This window comes from Podarcis raffonei, chromosome 11 (genome assembly GCF_027172205.1).
Source record: "Podarcis raffonei isolate rPodRaf1 chromosome 11, rPodRaf1.pri, whole genome shotgun sequence".
NCBI lineage: Eukaryota > Metazoa > Chordata > Lepidosauria > Squamata > Lacertidae > Podarcis > Podarcis raffonei.
The window spans coordinates 63,121,520-63,141,642 of record NC_070612.1 but is presented as its reverse complement, the minus strand read 5'-3'; the positions used below and the strand labels follow the sequence as shown (position 1 = coordinate 63,141,642).

At 45.6% G+C, this 20,123-nt stretch overlaps 1 protein-coding gene across 1 annotated transcript in view; it reads left to right on the top strand.

The window, feature by feature from the left end:
* Nucleotides 1-1,628: 1,628 nt before the first annotated feature.
* RORB (RAR related orphan receptor B) overlaps nt 1,629-20,123 on the top strand; it is a 141,569-nt gene continuing 123,074 nt past the window's right edge. The window contains exon 1 of the mRNA XM_053409155.1: nt 1,629-1,796. Coding sequence (XP_053265130.1) covers nt 1,790-1,796 — 7 coding nt within the window. The 5' untranslated portion in view covers nt 1,629-1,789. The remainder of the gene's footprint in view (nt 1,797-20,123) is intronic.

Here is a 20,123-nt window from a genome sequence, read left to right as displayed (position 1 = left end):
TGTCCTCTGGATGCCACACTTCGGTACCTACCAGACAAGGAGGTAGAAACTTCAATCAAAGCAGGGGCTTTGAAATCCTAGGTTTGGGCAGTCCTGTCTATGCTGAGCCTGCCAGCTATTTTGGAGATCAGTATGGGATTCATCATTGCCTTCACAAATTTTGCAGGTGCCTCTTACACTGAATTAGTATGTCTGACATCCAAACAAAAGAAACCCTGGCATCTCCAATCACCCTGAATCCTTAGTAGGAGAGAACATTGTGACACTTTAAAGTAGGGTTGCAGAAACTATGGCCCTCCAGACGTTGTTGGACTCCAACTCCTATGAGCTCCAGCCAGCATGTGCAATGACCAGGTGTCCTGCAACATCTGGAGGCCACAGCTTCTCTGCTTTGAAGCCTCCCTGGCTTTCTCCGGCATGCACTTAATAAGCAACAGCCTACTGAATCAGAAGCATGGCGTGAGCTTCTTCGGATGTTCTCACAACTATTTGAAAGAAACAATGTCGAATAAATTCTGTGTGTTCGGCGGTTTGCCTCCTCTTGAAGACGGGACGCTGCTCGTAGGAGGCCAGAAACAAGCAACCTCTCGACCATCTTCTGGGCCGGGAAGAGCAGAGAGAGAGGGAGGTCCACGCGGGAAGTTCAGAGAGAGGAGCTTCAATCGAGGGGAGTCCCCGGCGGGGAGCGGCTTTTGGAAGGGCGCCCCCTCAGCCGCGCTCTCCCGCCCTGGGCGCTTGGACTGCTCAGCCCCGCTGTCGGCGCGCGTCTCCTTTTATAATCTCTTCGAGTTATTTGCGGGTGAGGGACTGGCAGAGATGGGGGGGCACATTTCCAGAGGGCGAAGTCCTTCCCGTGGCCTCCTCGGCTTGTAGAGAGAGCGCAGCTTTTACCACACGGCGCCTTGTCCCCCAGCCAGAGGCGCGCGAGCCAGTCCAGCTTGGGGGGGGGGCTTCGCGTCTCCCTGCGCCGGCGCGCCTTCTCCTTGGCCCCGCCCCCGTCTCCGAAGCGTCCGCGCCCCCCCCTCGCCCCCCGCGTCCGAGCCGGAGCTTCTCCCTCAGCCGGGCTCCCACCTCGGGCGCCTTCCGATTGGCCGAGGCGCTGACAGTGGGCGGGGCCCGAAGTCGCCGGCTCCCGCCCGCCCTCCGCTATAAGCCTCTTGCCAGCTTTCCCTCAGCACCTCTCGCCCTCCGTCTCCCGCGCTCGGCGCGTCCCTGTCAAAAGCGAAGCCGGGGAAAGAAAGCTGCTCCGACGGGCGCGGGTGTCATGTGAGAAACGCACAGGCTCTGCCCTCCCCACGGCCCTGGTCTTTCGGCGGCTCTCCCCGCCGGCGTCTTCTTTTTCGAGAAAGAAACTCCAGTCCCCCCTGCTCCGAAACTGACAAGCCGACCACCACCCCTCCCTCGCCCGTCTCCTCCTCCCGCCGCCGCCGCCGCCGCCGCGGCCGGCGCTCCTCAGTTCAAGGGATCACAAAAGAAATCTCGGGAGTCGCTCGGGGGGCGCCTTGGCCGCGGAGAGCGAGCGCGGAGGAGGGGCGGCCCGGACGCCCAAGCGCCACAACCCAGAGAGACCAGGGCTGAGGGCGGAGGCGGCTTCTCCGGCCGCGGTCAGAATTGGCGTCTGCGAGGAAGCCAAGTGTGCGAGAGGAAGCCCCGGCGAGCGCAGCCGCGGAGGAATGCTCTTGGCAGCCGCGCAGCCCCGCTCTCGCCGCCGCAGCCTGCGCTCTCGCTGAGAAGGGGATTTTAAAGCTGGGAGCTACATGACTGCGCGGAGCAGGGAAGCGCCAGCATCATGCGAGGTAAGGGCTGCTGCATCGCGGGGCACCGGGCGGCCCAAAGGGGGCCTGGCGGAACCCCCTCTCCAGGCGCCGGGGGGGGCTCTTAACAAATCTGCTTCGGGGCGTCTAGAAGGGATCAAAGATGGAGAGGGAATGGATGCTGACGTTGTCAGAAAGTTCTCACGTTCGTGTCTCTCTTTTTCGGAAGCAGGGCTTCTATTATTATTATTATTATTCATTATTATTATTCTGAAAGGTGTCTCAGTAGGGCCTGAGCGCTTTCTCCGCCTTCTCCTCCTGATACTCCAGCAGAAGTTCCATGAGCGGCATCCTGCGCGACAACTTCTCCTGGAGCGCCTTCTAAGTTTGTGGAGGCTTCCTTGGGTGCGAGTTCAGCACCACGCGCTTCCTGGGGAGAGAGGCTGACTGGGCGCTTCGGAGGCTCGCTCTTCGGGGAGGCGGGCACAGAGTTTGGAGCGAGTGTCGAAGCAGAGCCCCCCAACTCGGTCTTCTCCCGGTGGGCGCCCACATCCACTAAGCAGGTGGCCGGTGCTCAGGGATGGAGAAAGGGAGCATCGCCCTGCTTTTCAGAATAAGGGGGGCACGTATTTGCGTGGGGAACCGGGATGTCTTGGTCGGCGCACTGAGTGCAACGTAGCTCAAGGGGTGCAGGTCAAGACCGGAGGCAGAGCATCCCAAACTTGAGACGCGCCCATTTTTAGGAGGGGCAGCAAGTCCCGAGGGAAGGAGCGGCAGCTGGAGGCTCCCCTTGGCACAGATGGCTCCTTTTCCTGGGCCCCCTTGGTGTCCGAGTAGTGGGGCACCTTCGTCCACCTGTGCAGGTGGTCCCCACAGGCAGGCATCTCTCTCGTGCGTAGCCTGCTGGCAAGCCATTCTTGTTGACTGTCTTTCTTTGGAACTCACCACTCGTGGCACCACCGGTCCTTTGGCATCCCTGTTCGAGTCCAAGGCTGGCGGGAGGGGTGGGGAGGCGGGATTTGAAGGGGGGTGAGCTGAGATGTTTGAAGGACCGGGGACTGAGCTGCCTACGGCCGTGGATCCTGCCCCTTCGAAGGACTGCCGGGGTGTCCCTCTGCCAGGAGAGTCCCCCGAGGTGCCGTTGGGTAATTCTAGGCTCCGGACTCCACGGCCTGAGGTGCGGGAGGAGCGGCTCTCTCTTTAGATGGGAACGTGGATTCCTTCAACTACTTCAAAATGTGACGAGCTCCCCTCCCCCCCCCCAGCTTATTCTGCTGAGTGGACTTTTCTGAAGTCTCTCTGAAGCCCCACCCCCACCCCGCGTGTTGACTCGACTCGTTTTTAATTTCCGAGGAGTTCCTTGAACCAACACCTGCTTTTACCTCTCTCTCTCCTCCCCCAAAGAGACCCAAGCCATCATTCCCAACCTCCATTTCCCAAGCACATCCCACCACTCCACGAGTCCACTCTCAACTGTTATTGCGGCCACACGCGAATCCTCGTATTCCAAGTTATCAGCCTCGTATTCCCTAAGCCAGTGAAACTCGAGTTTGCTGCCGTGGGCCCTCTCCGGCCTGATCCTTATATTGATGTATTTATTCCAAGTGCTTTTATTCCGCGCTTTCCGTCAGAAAAGATCGCAAAGCTGTTTAGAAAGGTCCCCAAAGCATTGGATGGAGAGGGTGGGGGCGCAGGGAGTGGAGTCCAAAAAAACCCCCCGCCCAACGTTGATTATTATTATTATTATTATTATTATTATTATTATTATTATTATTTAAATGTGTATACCGCCCTTCACCCAATTCATGTCCTTCTTACATCACTCCTTCCGTGCAAAAGTGTTTTTCAAATGATAGACTTACAGCTCAATCCTAATCATGTCTGTTCCATTGAAGTCAATTGTGCTTACTCCTAGGTAAGCGGGGTTAGCATTGCCACCTAAAACCAAAAAAAGGGGGAGAGGAATGCATATTCCTCTCCCATTCAGCGCGTTTTCCGCTGGACCAGAAGCCTTCGGTCCATCTTTCTGCCTTGCGCGCCTAACGGAACTTGCGGTCAGTTTTCTCGTTGGTCTTCTGACCAGCGCTCTTGGCCCTGTTCTCAACGGGCTTCCCGCCCCTTCACTCAGTAGTGGATTGGCCGGTGCCTTTGCAAAGGATAAGGCCGCTGCTCTCTAGCAGGTAGCTTAGAAGAGGCACCCTTGCGTCTTCGCTACCCAAGCACGCAAACTTTAGGATTGCGCATGGCTCTGTTTCGCTCGCTCTTACTGGGCCGCTCAGAAGTCTGATGCGACGGGCGCTTGCGCGTTTCCTCGCTCCCAATATCTAACTCACCCCCTACTTAACCCGGGTCCCTTTTAAGGAGACTTCGGTAAAGCTGGGAAAGGGGCGGGAGAGTCTCACAAACTCAACTCACGCTGGTTGCTGGATATGTATTTGCTGAGTGAACTTTTCTGTCTCTGCTGTCTCTCTCCCGCAAACGAGTAGGAGGCGGGGAAGGCAAAAGCGGAGATAAAAACTGACAGCGCCCTCCAATGCAGAAGGGAGGGGGGCGTATGTTAACTTGGTATGATGGGGAAGCAAAAAAAACCCCTCTGTGTGCGCGCCCTCGGTAACAGTCTCACTCCTCTCTAGATCCCTGGAAACAGGCCGTGCGCAAAGGAAAATTACTTGGAGTTGGGTTTTTGAGGGTGGTTGGGTGGGGGTGTCGAGGGGTTCAGTTTTAACTTGCTGATCTGAGGAGAGCAGAGGCTCAGGGCTCCTCCAGGCTTCCTTTTGTGCAGTGTTTCTAGGCAAAGGTACGAGTTTGGTGTCGGAGCGAAATTCCCGATTCCTACTAAATAATACTAATACCAATACTAATACTAATAATACCAGAAGCGGGGGGTGAGCTCCCTGGGTGTTGATGTGAAGGGGCAGTTTCCTTCATACCTGTAAGGATTGTGGCTGTGGGGAAGAGGTGCTGTGCGTTGCAGGACGACTTTGAGCCTAGGGACAAAAAGGCGGATGATGATTCCCCGGGAGCGGAGGTCAGTCAGGGGTGCTTTGGAGCTGAAAGCAGGCCGGCCCGTAGAGGGGCGCGCGCAGTCGGAACGACCCTGCTGGAGCGGCGGCCTGTGTCCTGTGCAGGGCCGGAGAAGGCCTGACAGCAGGAAGTGCCGTGGGCCTCGGAGAGTGGAGGAAGAAGGAGCAGCACTTTGGGCGGGGGGGGAGTAAAGAAAAGCTGGGAAGAAGCCGGACGTTTCATATCTACTCCATTGACGCAAATATATATCTTTTTGTATGGAGAGGTTCCTGGGGTGAGGCTGGCCTGTTGGCTTTCTGACCTCGCAGCTCAGTATCTAGGGAAATGCACTCTGCACGCGCTCAAAGCCATTCTCAGCTTCGATTCTCACTTTAGATGAACTGGGTTTCAGAGGCTCGGCTGCGGAAATCTGGGGTTGTTTCCTTCCGGCCTTCTCTTGAGTCCTGTTTTTCTGATGGACTGGGACGGAATTGGAGGAGGCAGCTACAGTGGCTAGAATGGACCACGAGGGTGGGAGGTTCGAAGTAAGATAGAGGACACTCTACACATGCCGGAAAAAAGCCCAGACGGATGACCCGGCTTATGCAGGAAGTGGGGCTACTGTAGCATTGTAGAGTTGCTATATTTTGAAGAGCAAAATGACGCCCATTCAAAGCAAATAAATGCAATTTGTCTCAGATTTTACCCCTGAGAAAGAGGACGTGTCCTGGAAAAAGAGGACACATGACAACCCCATTAGAGACTAACAGTCTTTTATGCCGTGCATGTTTCCTCGGAAGTAATCCTTGCTGTGTTCAATGGGGCTTACTCTCAGGTAGGTGTGCACAGCGAGTGCTAAGCACACTTATTAGGGAGTAAGCCGCTTTGAGATGAGTGGGATTTCTTTCGGGCGTGGGGGAGGGCATGCTCCGGCTTGAGTTGCGTGGTCGGACTGAGTTCCATGGGACTCCAAGCAGACATCGCTGAATCGACATTTTTTGCGTTGGGATATTTGGAGGACATGATCCTGTTGGGTCATATGCATGAAGAGGTGGCAAGCGTGAGCAGCGGAAAACCAAGCGAACCACCAGATATGCGGAAATGCGCTGCCAAAATAGAAGGCGCTGCTCTTGGTTTTGGGGAAAGCGCCTTCTGGACTCGGATAAGGCACTTCTCTGATTCGGAAGCCTCGCGTAGTTCTGCGGCCTCCCATTTCCCTTGGCCAGGGAAGGCTCTCCTTCACCCGCCTAATGTAAAACTTCGAGGAGCCTTGTTGGCGAGCTATGCGACTTGAATGGTCCTGCAGGTCGACCAACCTCGGGCATTTCTACCTGGGGAAGCAAACCCTATAGCGAGCAACTGTGCTTACTTTCGAGTAAGCAAGCAATAGGATCGGGGCCATGCACGTCCAGTAACTGGGTTGCTGAGCACAAAAAGGGACGGGCAGGTATCTAGAAGGTGTAGCTGACTTGAGGCTCAATAAAGGGCCTGTGTCAGTCCGACCAGCCACTGTCTGGTCTGAAACCCAACCGTTTTGCTTTTACCTAAGCTATGAATCCGGCAGCATCTGCTGTCTTTTCTCCGTCTGTCTGTCTCTTTTGTATGTTTCTGTGTTGGAGCCGGGGCTTGTCATGTGCTCCACTGACCCACTTCTTTCGGCTGAGAAAACAAGTCCAGAGACCAGGGCAGGATCCCCTCCGCCCAGTCTCCAGCGCCTGACAGGCAGAGATTACTCAGCGAAAGCTATCCAGGTTTTCCAAGCGCTTTTCTTTCATAAATATTTTTATAGGTTCTATATATCACAGGACACCACACACACACACACACATCTTGCCTACGTCTTCCTTAACACCATGCGTGAACGGCAGTTCCATTTGGACTGTAGGTTCCTTGCACGTAGAATCGGCCTGAAAATAAATTTGCAGGACTGACATATGGTTTTCAAATTACTCCACAGACAGATGCAAACGAAGCTTCGGTGGGAAAATACAGAAAGGCTGAGTTATAGTCCCTTCCCACCGAAAAATTGCGGGGTTCGTTTGTGTATGTCTGCTTTCCTTTCCATCCGCAATGTGCTGCTTTTACAATATCTGCTCTTCCCCACACACCAGTCTGGTTCTGTTCACCCTTACGCAGAATGAAGTCCCATTAAACTCAGTGCGACTTATTTCCAAGGACGCTTGGGGTGCAAGTTTGCTCTCATCTAGTTTTAAAAAGGGCCTTTGCACCATGTCATCAAATCTGCCTGAATAAAACGCGAAGGAAGAGGTTGCCCCCGTGGTTTCCCGAAGGATGCGAAATTCACATCCGCTCCAAAACTCCGACGGATCTTCCTGGATTCGTGGACTTTACCCCTTCCTAAATAAACCGGGTTTGGCAGCCCTAACCTTTACCGGAAGGAGCTAAGGCCCAAGAAGTCAGCGGCATTTACTTCCAAGTAAGTGCCTTCCCACCGCGCTCCGCGGCTGCACGAGTGCACGTAGAACTGCTGGCTTTGAAATCCACGCCACGGATGAGGCGCCGAAGGGGAGCGCCGTGGCTGCTTCCGTTTCTGGCGGCCCCAGCAATCTCTCTGCCTCTGCCTCTTCTCGCTCGTGTCTCGCACGACCGAAGGCACCTCCTTGCCCCCCTCGCCTCCCCCCCGCCCCGTGAAGCGACCTGCAGGTGACGCGGCCCCGCCACCAAGACCACTTTCTCCGGGCAAGGCCCGCCCCCGCGTCCCCACAAGCCGAAAGTTCGGCCGAGGGCGGGGAGGGCGGCAAGAGAGCCAATCAGAAGGGCCTTCTCGTGACCAGGACGTGGCAGGAATCCCTCCCGCTCGCCGGTTTAAACGTTTTGTTGTGACGGGGGTGAAATCGGGGCCGACTCGAGGGCCTCGACGTCGGGAAACAGTCCAGGGAAACTCTCCCCCCTTCGCCCCTTTTCCTGGCGTACCGCGTCCCCTCCCCGCCACCCGCCACCAGCTCTGCAAGCTCGGGGGAGGGGGCTGACGGCGGGATCTTGAAGGCTGCGGCCCCCGCGGCAAAGAGCCCATCCAAATCATATTTGCGCGGATGCAGAAGCTGTGGATCTCTGGGCCTTCTTCCCAGGCCGTGGCTGCATTTCAGGCGGGCAGCCGAGGGGGGGAGCTGGCCTTTGGATCCCGCCCCAAGGAGTTGCGCCTCGCGCTCGCTCCCGGCCCCTTCCACCGCAAAGCGAGCTGTAGGGCCGAAGGGCGTCAATCAGCCTGGAAATCTACGGGGCGGGAGAAGAGTCAACTCCGAGCCACGCTACAGCAAAGGCGGCTGGCTCCTGGGTTGGTTGCCGGCATAGGCCCCTCTTGCAATAGGGGTGCAAGCTTGACTGGGGGCGCATAGGTTGGGTATAGCGATACGTGAAACATCGAGGCGTCTTGTAACACCTTAAAACCCAACAAATATCTCATGGCCCACGCGCATTCCTGGATTAGAGAGTTCATTTCGTCAGATGTACCCGATTCCGACCGAGTGGAGTCCAGTCTTAAAAAGCGTTCCTAAGTTAAACCTAGTAGGCTTTAAGGTGCAACAAGACTCCCCTCTTCTCTCCCCCGCGCTGACCCACCGCTGTAGGCGGAGGCTTCGTCCCATGTTAGGGGTCCACAATGGTGGATGCAACTTTGTCTGGATCTGACCACAAATCCTAAATAAATCTGGGTATGCTGAGCAATTTGTTTGCATTTATGAGTAGCGGGCCTTTGTTACCACGGAAGAGCAATGAAATGAAACGTTGGCACGAAGCGCAGACCGAATAAATCGACCGAGTAAGTCAACATGACAGACTTCTAATAGTGTAAAGCTGCGCTCCAAGCCTGCATCGCGCAGCCCGATCCTATGCACGCTTACTCGGAAGCAAGTCCCATCGTCCTCTGTACGGCTTAAGCCCAAGTCAGTATGGTTAGGCTTACACCCTCAGGCCCACTGCACTTGGTGGGGCTTCATGGCGAAGAAAGATGGTTCGCACCGGTGCTCAGATTGAAGCTGGACTCAAAACGCCTCTCCCTTTGACATCTCATTCTGCTGGGACAATGGTGCCAAATGAACCCCGATATGTCTTTTGTTTCATTTAAAACAACAACAACAGCGAGTATCCCAAACGCCGCCGGGTTCATCTAGGATCCTCCAGCCTACAATCCTAGAGAAGGTCTAGTACAATACTGTACTGGCGATTCGTTCGATTTAGGACCGGAGTTGTTTGTTAATGGAATATTAATCACACCGCATTTTCAGTTCTGTCCCTGAAGGGGAAGAGGACGCGGGAATCAATAGATTTATTGGCATTCAGCAAAATCAAAGCACGTTAACCTTGCGAGGCTGAACACGCGGTTATAGCAGAGGAGGCGATAAAGGTCTTATTTAGCGGCGATATATATACATCTCACCATCTCCACTTTCGAAAGATCCCGCATTTTTTCTCTCCTCTCCTCCTCTCCATCTCCGCCCCTCCTGGTTGGTTGAACTTCAAACTTCAAGTCAAAGTAGGCGAAAGGGCGGCAGAAATGAATTGTTGATCTGCCAAAGTAACGTCTGAAGCGTGGGTAGACGAGGAGGGGGTCGGTCTGATCTTAAAATCCTGTATCCCTGCTGTATCCCTGCCCTGGAAAGTGCTGTATCCCTGCCCTGACCAGAATTCGATGAGTTGCAGTGTTTTTTCAGATCCCAGAATGAGGCTCTCTATATTAAGGCGATTCTCTCGTGTCTTGTGCAACAAAATTTCACAGGAGCCTGGGAAGAGCCAAGTTAATGTTTTCCTGTAATTCAAAAATTCTCTGCTATTGCCACTGTATAACGGAACCACAGAAGTGTATCTAGCATCTGGTTTGATGCAAGCTTCTTTGTGCGTTTCACACATTGGCCTTGCCCTCTTCAACTAATCGCTGTAGTTTGCGATTAAAAGATCTCTGACTCGCAGAATTGTTCGTGGTTGTGGGGACGGAGGAGCTGACAGAAAAAAATAACCAAAAAATTCATTTGCAACTGTTAAAATGCCCATTTGAGCTGGAAATTTAAAAGGCACTGCCTGATTCTTCCAAAAAGAAAAGATATGCAACATCTCTTGAACACCTTTTCCACATTAAAATACATACTTATAGAATCAGTGGGTAGTCCAGATTTAAAAGAACAAACACATCTAAATAGTGGCTTTCCCATGCAAAAAAACCCATGGATTTTGATGCTCTGTGGGATACTTAAAATGTCGAGGGTTTTGATACTTCTTAGTGTTGCTGTGTCTGTAACCAAAATGGTAGAGAAGTTACAAGGTTAACTGAAGCAGATGATATCCTAAGCATGCCTTATCACTAATAATTATCCACAACCCATCATTTATTGTAAAGATGTGTTAAGCCAATACATCGCAAATTGTTTTCAGATCTGTACTTTTAAAACTTTACAGTGGCAACAATGCATTCAATCTCAGTTTCACAAATCTGGCATTCAAGTGTGTGCGTATGTATTCTTTTTAGCCTCAGAACAGGCCCCTGGGAAGCAGAATGGCTCCCCCAACAATTTGGAGGTTTTTGGGATTATCCAAAAATGCATAAAACTCAATCTTCATGACTCAAAATATATAATTTGTCTGACAGTGAAATGTAGGTAATTTTGCAAGATTATTAACATAAATAAATTTCTCATTTAATTATCAATAATTGTGTGTTACTGAAACATGATGATTAATTCTGAATGCCATCCCAAGGAATGATTTTTTTATTCTTAATTGATTTGGTGCAATATCTGTGAAAGAGTCAACAGCTATCCATAAGACATTGGCCAGAATTGATACTTTTATTTGAGTTGGTCACCACTGGGGTTCAGTTTTTACTGATGTGAGCAATGAAAAAGATTCAGGGAACCATTGACCATTAAATATACTATTTATATGTGGCATAAACAGATACGACCAGGCTTATTAAAGGAACTGTGAGTAGAAAGGCCTTCAATGACCATAAAACACAAGCCAACTTTGCAGCAATACTTAACAAATCTAGGGGACATACAATGCTGTATGATACTGCTTAGTACCTTGGATACATTGGTTTCATTTTACATGGACTGATACCTTTCCAGTCATATTACATAAATCTAGCCTGAAATTGAAAATGCCGTGATCTTTTTGAAACTCTTTCCATAGATTAGTATTTTTTCTGATAATGATGCTTTTCTCACTGTTTTTTTAATTAAATAACATATTGAAAGGTTTTACTTTAGTAAAGTGCTTACAAATAAATATAAGAACAATTTTAAAAATATATTTAGCCACATTTGAAGCACTTTTAGTAATAACACTTCTGCCTTGGCCATATGTTCAACCCCTTTTAGATTTTTAAACATTGTATTCTGTTAGACACAGCCCTTTCGAGGGTGAACAATCTAGAATATTATAAGAAACAAATCAATTGATATGAAATTATCAGGGGGAGAATTCAACAATGAAACTAAAATAATTCTAGTAACAAGCATATGGTCCAAACATACAGAACTTACTTTGGAATTGTCCATGTTAATCTAAACAGTCTTGGGATTTTTTTCCATTTAAAATTAGATATTAGTATTGAAACATATTCCTATTTTCAAAGGAAGGCCAAGAAACTTTAGGAAATGAAGAATTAATTTATAGTTAATTTACAGAAATATCTCACATTATAAAGCACATACCCATTTTAATCCAAATGTATTTGGAATCAAATGAAATATTCTGTGACTTCCTAGGCAAAGCAAGGGTACCATTAATGCTATGAATATATTGTACCAGTAACAGTCACTTGCAATATTTTTGTAATGGTTATGTAGGGCAAGAAAGCAATATCAGAAGGGAAAACCCCCAATAAGCCATCAAGCTGCGTTTTTGCTTTACGCAATGGAGTCAGAGGAAAATGCCTTGGCGTCTGTGAAACTGAAGGATGTCTGCTTTTGTAACTGAAGACAAAGGAAGCACACAGGAATTAATATTGATTGAAGTAATCATCAGATGAATGGAAATTAGATTTACCAGTGTACCAATACAATATACGTGAGTCAGCCCTTTCATAGTCCATGTTGTGTCTTCAGTGCATGACCCTGCCCATTCATACCTTTACAAGACAACCCACGGGTATTTTAATGACAATCATACTAATTACTAGAAGTGTAAGTAACTACCAGTAATTACACAGAACTCATAGTGAGCTAGATAGAGAGTGCAAAGAAATTCATAAAACATTAAATAAGAGCATCCTGAAGAATACAGAGACCTCAGTGACTCATGGAGTCATATACTGTTTGGATATTAATAACTCATTGTTGGGTAAGAATACCATTTAAATCATTCTTCTATGGTTTCTATGAAAACTGATTGTACAAGATCCTGGTAAGGTTACCGTGAACAGGGACAGTCTATTTTATATGTCTTTTTGAATGACTAAAATCTGTTGTTTGCCTTTTCCAGTTCAAATATAATGCAGTCTACCTTAGTTGGAATGTAAGTTTCATTTTAGAATTAAACTAAAATTAAGTAATGCCCTGCAGTAATAACATTTACGCCTGTACACCCAATACAATGAGGGCTATAAATTGCCATCTGTGCTATGTCTGAAAATGCCCTTTGATTCAAAGGGTTTCTTAGTGTTTACTTGGTTACCAAATTTATTACCAATATCCAATGTTGGTTCTTTCAAATTCATATACCGTGCTTCTCTCATTTTTCATCAGAATTACCTTTTTTAGGTCTAAACTACAATTACACACCTTGTGCATGATCAAGCCAAGTCAGTCAGTGGATCCCTACTGATTTCAAAGGAACATCTAAGTAAATGCTTAATTTCCCACTGAAAGGAAAGGAAAATCCACATGCTTAATGTTTGTTTGGATCGTGTCCATTGTGTTGCACCTTTCCAAAACACATAGTGCTGAGAATTTACTTTGAGAAGTGTTTGCAATTTATCTCAACATGCAAAGTACACTGAGTGTACTTTTTATGGTGTTATTATCAAACTATTCTGATGGACTGTAATTGTTTCAAGAACTAGCATGAGGCTGTATAATAAAATACCTAAGGTTTTTTTAAAAAAAACAATGCCAGATTATCTCTGGATTAAAAGCTCCGTAAACAAAGTATTCTTTCAAGAAAAAAAAAGGTCAAGCATTGGTGGTGGATACTCATGAGATGAACTCATTATTTGAGAGATTATTTCATAGTCTACAGGGAAATTTTGCTATCCTGAGGCTATTCACATGAACAAGAAAAATCAGATTAGAATCTGTGTACTGTATGCCCATGTGAAATCTGGTGGCTTGAAGTTTTATGAAATGCAAAAGATTAAACATTGCCTGAGATAATCAAAGCTATAAAATCATTTAGCATTTTAGAAAGGGTGCGATCCTGGTCCCACTGAAGTCAGTAGTAAAACTCCAGTTGATTTGAATGGATTGCTGCCAAGCTTTGTTGCCACAGAACTGTACAGTCTCCAAACTCCTGTTGAAGGTATGAGTAAATTTTAAAACGCCCCGTTGAATAGATGTTGTCAAGGTAGGATTCAGAGGAACTTCTTCCTCTGGATGAAGAAGGTGCTCCTTCTAATGAAAGAAGGTTTACTCTGCTGCAGGAAGTTCCTCTGGATTTAGCCAATAGTAAGGAAGCGGGGAAATCTCAAATTTACAAAGTACTCGGAAGTAAGCTCAGTGGGACTTAGAGTTCAGTTGAGTTTATTCTCCAGTTAGTATGGTTCAGATTGTAGCCTTGCTGCCTTGATTCTACATACCCAGTTGACTAGCAACACAACCCTACGTTTATTCAGAAATAAGTTCCATAGTGTCTAATGTGTCTTGCTAGCAAGTGTCCTTAGTACTGCAGCCTTAATAAGTAACACAGTTGGCTACCCAAAACTCAATAAACCCCTAGTTCCCAGAATGTTGGATAATTCTCAGTTTGTCTTGCAGGAATAACTAAAGTGGCTTTATATTGTCTTATTAGACATTTTGTTAATGTTGTTTGGTAAAAGCGATTAGAGAAAACTGGGAAACTTGATCAAAAGGAAATTGACAAATATATAATTGGACCATTTTAACATGTAGCACTTCAGCCGGGTTTTGCAATTCCTTTATCTGAAATTTGAATGTAAAACATATACAGTACAAGACTTTAAAATTCATTTTTGTTTTCTATCCTGCTCATTCATACATGCAATCAAATAGCACGATAGAGGCTGTCCAAAAAGACAATACTAGCATTGTATGTAGAGAAAAACCCATAACTGTGTTCATTTCTTCCTGTTCTATTGTATGGCTGTTTGCATTATTTTATATTAAAGAAAGGACTTTGGCTGGATCTTTTATAATCTAAAAAGTATTAGTCTTTAATTCTATGCACAATTTTCCTTGGGTGTATAGGCTTCATGTCATTCTACCTATGCAATGTCACTGAGAAAAGTAAAAGAAAATATGTGTTCAGCTGATCAATGCACAATCATTGTTTTATAATTCCTTTATTAATTCCCATTTTGTAATTAACAAGTTGCATGACCATATTATGACATACTGTGCTATATTCCAGAAGGTGTTGGGATTTAATATTTTGTTGCATCTGCACAGTAATTGCCTGCACAGAGATTTGTGACTGATCATAGGGTGATATCCAAAGCTGTTGCTCCACTTGCACAACAAACTTCTGCATGCACAATGGAACTACCTCCTTCCCCTGCAAAATCTCCAGTCCCCTCAGAATATGCCCCAGAATCCCAAATTATGCCCCAGAGCAAATTATGGGGAGGCACAAGAACAAGGGGAGGTTGAGTTGCGTGAACAGAAGTCTGTGTGCACAGCGTTGGATACTCCTATATTTGTGTTGATGCAAGAAAACAGGGAAAGAGTTGTGATACGAATTGAGTTGTTTCAGTTAGAAGGCTTCTAGGTGGCCTGCAGACAGTAATAGATTCTATTTCAAACAAATCTATAAGAAAAGATGGTGCTTGTATAATGGGGTAAACTATTTTACCAATAATATTCACTGCTGAACTGTTGTTGTGACAACTTTATTGTTCAAATGATGTGTTACTTTGCATGATCATTTGCTAGCTGCCCTGAAAGGGGAGAATATAATAATCTTGAAAGAATGAGTGAAGTAATCCAGTGCACACTAAAGAGTAATACAATTTTGCAAAAGTATTGAGGGATCATATTGGTAGGCTAAGTAGGTTCTTGGAACGGCATAATTCAAAGAATGCCATCTGTGCTGGAAGAAACACATGAATTTATGCTGCTCTGCTGTTTCTGGGGTGACTAGTTCCCTGTGTAAACTGAGAATGCATTTCAAATGATTTGTGATATCATGGGGAGTATTCTTCAATGCATTCCAAGGGCTACTTTCTATGCTGTGTTTCTTTTGTAAATTTTTAGACCTGAGTTGTTTTTTTAAAGAGACCATTCAAAAACGTAGGGTGTGAATGTGACAAACAGGAATCTGGGAATGCACATACTTATGGGTGCACTTGGGGTGAGAGTGACTGCGCTCCCTTGTCAAGTGTACCTTTCATGATTGTGCAATGCTTTCTTCACTTTGTGAAGTTCTTGGACATATTCTTACCATGTACTACTCTCTGCAGGTAAGCAAAACCCACTGATCTGGTTCTGGGATGGGCAAAGAACCTGTATTAAAAATTACAGACATCAGAAAATTGTGCCTAGGCCACTTCAGCAGTTATGTGGCTTGAGGTGGATTTTTACTGTGGAATGCTTACTTTTTACAAAAAGCTAAATGACAAAAATAGCAGCCATATCTTTGGTGCTGAATATATGCACATATCCTGCCCCCAAATACACCATCACATATTCAAAAGCATAATAATAATAATAATAATAATAATAATAATAATAATAATACATTTTATTTATACCCCACCCCTCCCCTGCCAGAGCCAGGCTCAGGGTGCCTAACACCAATAAAAATACAGTAAAAACATAATTGAGGGGGGGACCCCAATTTAAAATACAGGTTAAAATGCAATTTTAAATGCAGCATTTGTGCCTTTTGTGGGACTAGATTTTACTTGATTGATTTTTATTCTTATTTATTTATTACATTTACACTTCATATTTCTTCCATGATGCAACTGAAAGCAGCATACAAAGCATTTTCAGGCAGTCTCCCATCCAATCACAGTTCAGACCCAGACCTGTTTTGCTCCACCAAGGCGGTTGCTCCTGCCTTCAGAGTACCAGAGAAGAGCTTTGCTTAAAGGCACAGGCTGCAGCTAACTGAAAAGCACAGGGAATCAGAATGTTTTATTACAAATGGTCTTTCCAGACAGGCCAATCTGAGTTGAAGTGCAAATAAGTAAAGGCAAATTTAGTGCCAATTGTGATTTCAGAGGACTTAGGATTGGCTTAACTAATATAAAGATGTTATATATTAAATGGAAGCAAGTTTGGCACCTGTGACTGATGAAGAAAATGATATAGTCTACAGATATCAGTTTGATCCTAGTAGGGGGTTTTCCTCACACCAGTTCTATGTATCTGCACCTGAATAATCCAAAAGAACTACATTTTTAAGATTTACCTTTTGTATTGACATTCCCAACTTATCTTTCAAAATTGCTTCTTCACTGACAAATATCTAATTTTAAACAATGCACTGTGCTAAGTCTGAAGCAGAAATATAATGGAGTGGCAATATTAAACTCTAAATGAAATCATCTGCTCCTTGCTTAAACCAATTTTATGAATTGCACCTTAAAGTTTACATTTTCAAGAAACAAAATACTGTTACTTCTGGATAGAAGCTCCCCACTTCAAAAGCCAGTCCTTGTGATCCCTTAAATAATTGTTAGTGTGCAATACTACGCATGTTTACTCAGAAGCAAGCCCCACTAAGTTCAAAGGGGCTTAGTCCTAGGTAAGTGTGCACAGGATTGCAGCCTTAATAAACATTCCAGATAGATGCATAATAAATTCTGCAAACTACAAAATATTCATTTGTACAGATCTAAAATGATACACTGCTCTCATCCAGGGAACCCTGTGCATGGTGGAAGTCTGTGTGTAATTGCTTCAGTGCTTGTGACTCCTTAAATCTGTTGCATAGAAATCAGAATGGGGAGAAACATATGGTTCCATGTGCATTATTGCCAACCATAGCTCTGAAACAGTTGTCGTCTTGCTTGACTGCCTCAGCCTTTTGTGTGCTTGCTACAGCTGGCATGCCCAGGAGAAACTGTGTGGATCACTCGACTGGATTAGGATGTCTATCTGATTTTTAAATTATTCACAATCAGTGGCATGCTTGCTTACTCAGAAATAAAGACCCATTGAATTTAAACACCCTAATCCAGGATTACAGCTTTATTGATTTTGATGGTCCATAGGATTACAACTTTATTGATTTTGATGGTCCATAGGATTACAACTTTATTGATTTTGATGGGGGCATCCTGCTTAAAATCAAGCTGTGATTTCACTGATCTGCATTTCCGTTATGCAAATATACATGTTTTCTAATAACTTCTGAAGGGCAAAAGGATGGGGTCAGATCATGCTGTGAAAATAATCTAATGATAGACTATGATGGGCTTCCTCTCTGCCATTGCTTCTTAGTGGCATATTATTTATATCTATAGCTGTCTTCCTAATTTATTCAGTAATTGCCATTGGCAAAGAAAAGGGAAGCACCACAATTTGCAGGTAGCTGTCTTCATTTCTGCATGTGGCTTTGCATCCAATACAGGAAATAGGCTTTCATCTCTCCCCCCCCCCCCGCCACCACTCTCCCTTTCCTTTTTTCATCTCCTTCCATCCTTGTTTACCTCTTGTTGTGTTTACAGGGCAAATGGTACAATTATGCTGTTCGCTTCAACATTTGTATAAATGTCAGGCTTTTCAGCTAACTTTTCAGCTCTGCAATATTGGAACATGCAAAGCATGCAAACGGCATGAAAAATGTTCCTCATTTCAATTGCTAAAATTAAGAATGATCAATATCAAATCATGCAAATCACATGTTTGGTTCAGTTAAAGGGTTAACGGGTTTTGTCTCAGTGACAGAAGCAGAACCTGTAAAACAGAAATTCACCAGTCCAGCAGGAGAGTTGCTGTTTTTGAATCTCCAATTTTTACTCAATATATGGATAAACAAAGCCATTGTTTCTGTTCAGTTACAACTTTGAAAATGTTCACTTATTAAGGAAGGATTTATTTAATTTGCCTTCGTTGTGGTCAAAACTGGTTGCGTAGTATATTTACACCATCCTATTTACAAAATGATCCCAAACAGGCTGGGTCTGGGATGATTGGTGTGGCTTATTGAGTAAATATTGCCTCTCTCTGAACTGGCTTAGTTTAGCCTCAGTGATGTCATCACATAGCCAGATCCAATTTGGTACATAGTGCTGAGATATCACCCTGGTTACTCTGTAATTAGTGATTAGTTGGGCTCAACTATGTGATAAATTCTAAAAGAAGGGACAGTAATTTGATGGGAGACGGAGTGCAGCATATAGGGAGAAAATGATAGTGAACAATATCAAAGTTAATATAATATTCTATGACATCAGAATTTGGGGGGTGGTTCTAAGAAAAACACTACTTTTGCCTCATAAATTGAAATGGAAATATGTTCAGTCCATTCCTAGTATTTAGAAACATTCTTTGCATGTTTATTCAGAAGTAAGTTCCAATGAGTTACTTGCCAGTAAATGTTCATACAGAATTGCAGCCATTAGACCTTGAACCAGAGCTCGGTGAGTTCATGTGTGTACGGATTTCCCTATTCATTTTTCAAAAGTCTCATTCATGTCTTTGTGTGCCTCTCATTGAGTGTCTGGAGCCGCATCTTCCTTCAAAGTGAATCGGGAAATATTGGTGAGCTTTGTGTGTATAAGGATGCCATCCACAACTACCAGGTAGCGCTGGCAGGGCCAGTCCAGCCATCTGGCAGAGTGAAGCAGCCGTCTTGGGTGGTGGAATCCCACAGGGTGGCACACTAGTGGTCTCCCCGCCCCCCCCTGCCGCCACCACCAGGGTCAGGTGGCAGCACCCAGCCAAGGCTAGCTGGAAGCCTCCACAGCCATCTCAGCTGCATGACCCTGGTGAGTGAGGCTTCGTGGGGAGGAGTAGCAGGGGCAATACCTTCCTGTTTGCCTGTTTGGCGTAAATAGATGGGCTGCCCCTGATCACTGGATTAATTAGACACAAATGTGGGTGAGTGTATTAAATGCTTCCTACTATACTTAAAATCATGAATGAAGAGCAGATGTTTTTGATAATACTTCAGCTGAACAACATTCACATTTTGGTAACACTGCAGTTTGTTTCCAAAGTCACCAGTTCTGAAAATGGACTAAGCAGCATGCAATGTGATGTCATGACATGACATGACAACGTGCGCATGTGATGGTGCAAGTGATGTTGTGATGTCACATGTGCGCACAGCTGGGCACCCACAATCTGGAGCCCAAGTCGGCGCCACTGTGTGCTGATTTGTTTGGTGTCTCAGAAAATGCTAAGACTGCCTTGTTATATACTTCTTTGTCACCTGAAAGCCAGCTAAGTGTCCAAGGGTTTGGGAATTGTTAACAGCTCACTTCTCTCTGTTAGGACAAAAAATTTTTTTGCATAATTTTCACATTGAATAGTCTTAAAATTATGACTGGCTATGCCTCAGAAAATCTCAACAGAGGGATCATATTTAATATGGGTATGAAAAAGGAAGAAGAGGGAAATAAAAATAAATAACTTGTATATTCCTCTGCATCTTTTGGGCTATAATATCTTAATTGTGTTGCATAGGGCATTGAGATCAGAACCACAAATAAAACACTGTGTGTGGACTGTAGAATCTCATACCACCGGTGCCAGAAAAATTAGCATAAATTAAATGACTGATTGGTTTATGGAATCAGAATTATCATTTATCACGATCATTTTCATAGCACTTTGCATTTATGAGTTGTTTTACAATTGTTATCTCATTTCACTAAGCAAACTAAAGCTGTGAGGTAGGTTATTCACAGAGGAAGAAAGTGGAGTGCCATGCCATAGTTATTTATTTATTTACTATCTAAACCATGTCACTCTTACCTTTCTTCAAGGGAGCTCAAAATGGTTAACAGCAATTGATTAAAACTATGGATTATGAACTAGGATTTATTTATTTGTTTGTTTAATGGGTATATGGATTTCAACCTGAATGTCCCACGTATAAATCCAACACATTTAGACTCATGTACTGTAGTTCTGTAAGATTTTCCCTGCTGTTTGGAAGTGACCAGTCATTGCACTAATAACATGATGTCTATTTGCAAGGGCTTTGTTAAATAAGTTGGTGGTCTCCATCTAGTTCTTAATGAACTTTTTCCACAAGACCCAAAAACAAAGCAAAGGGTGG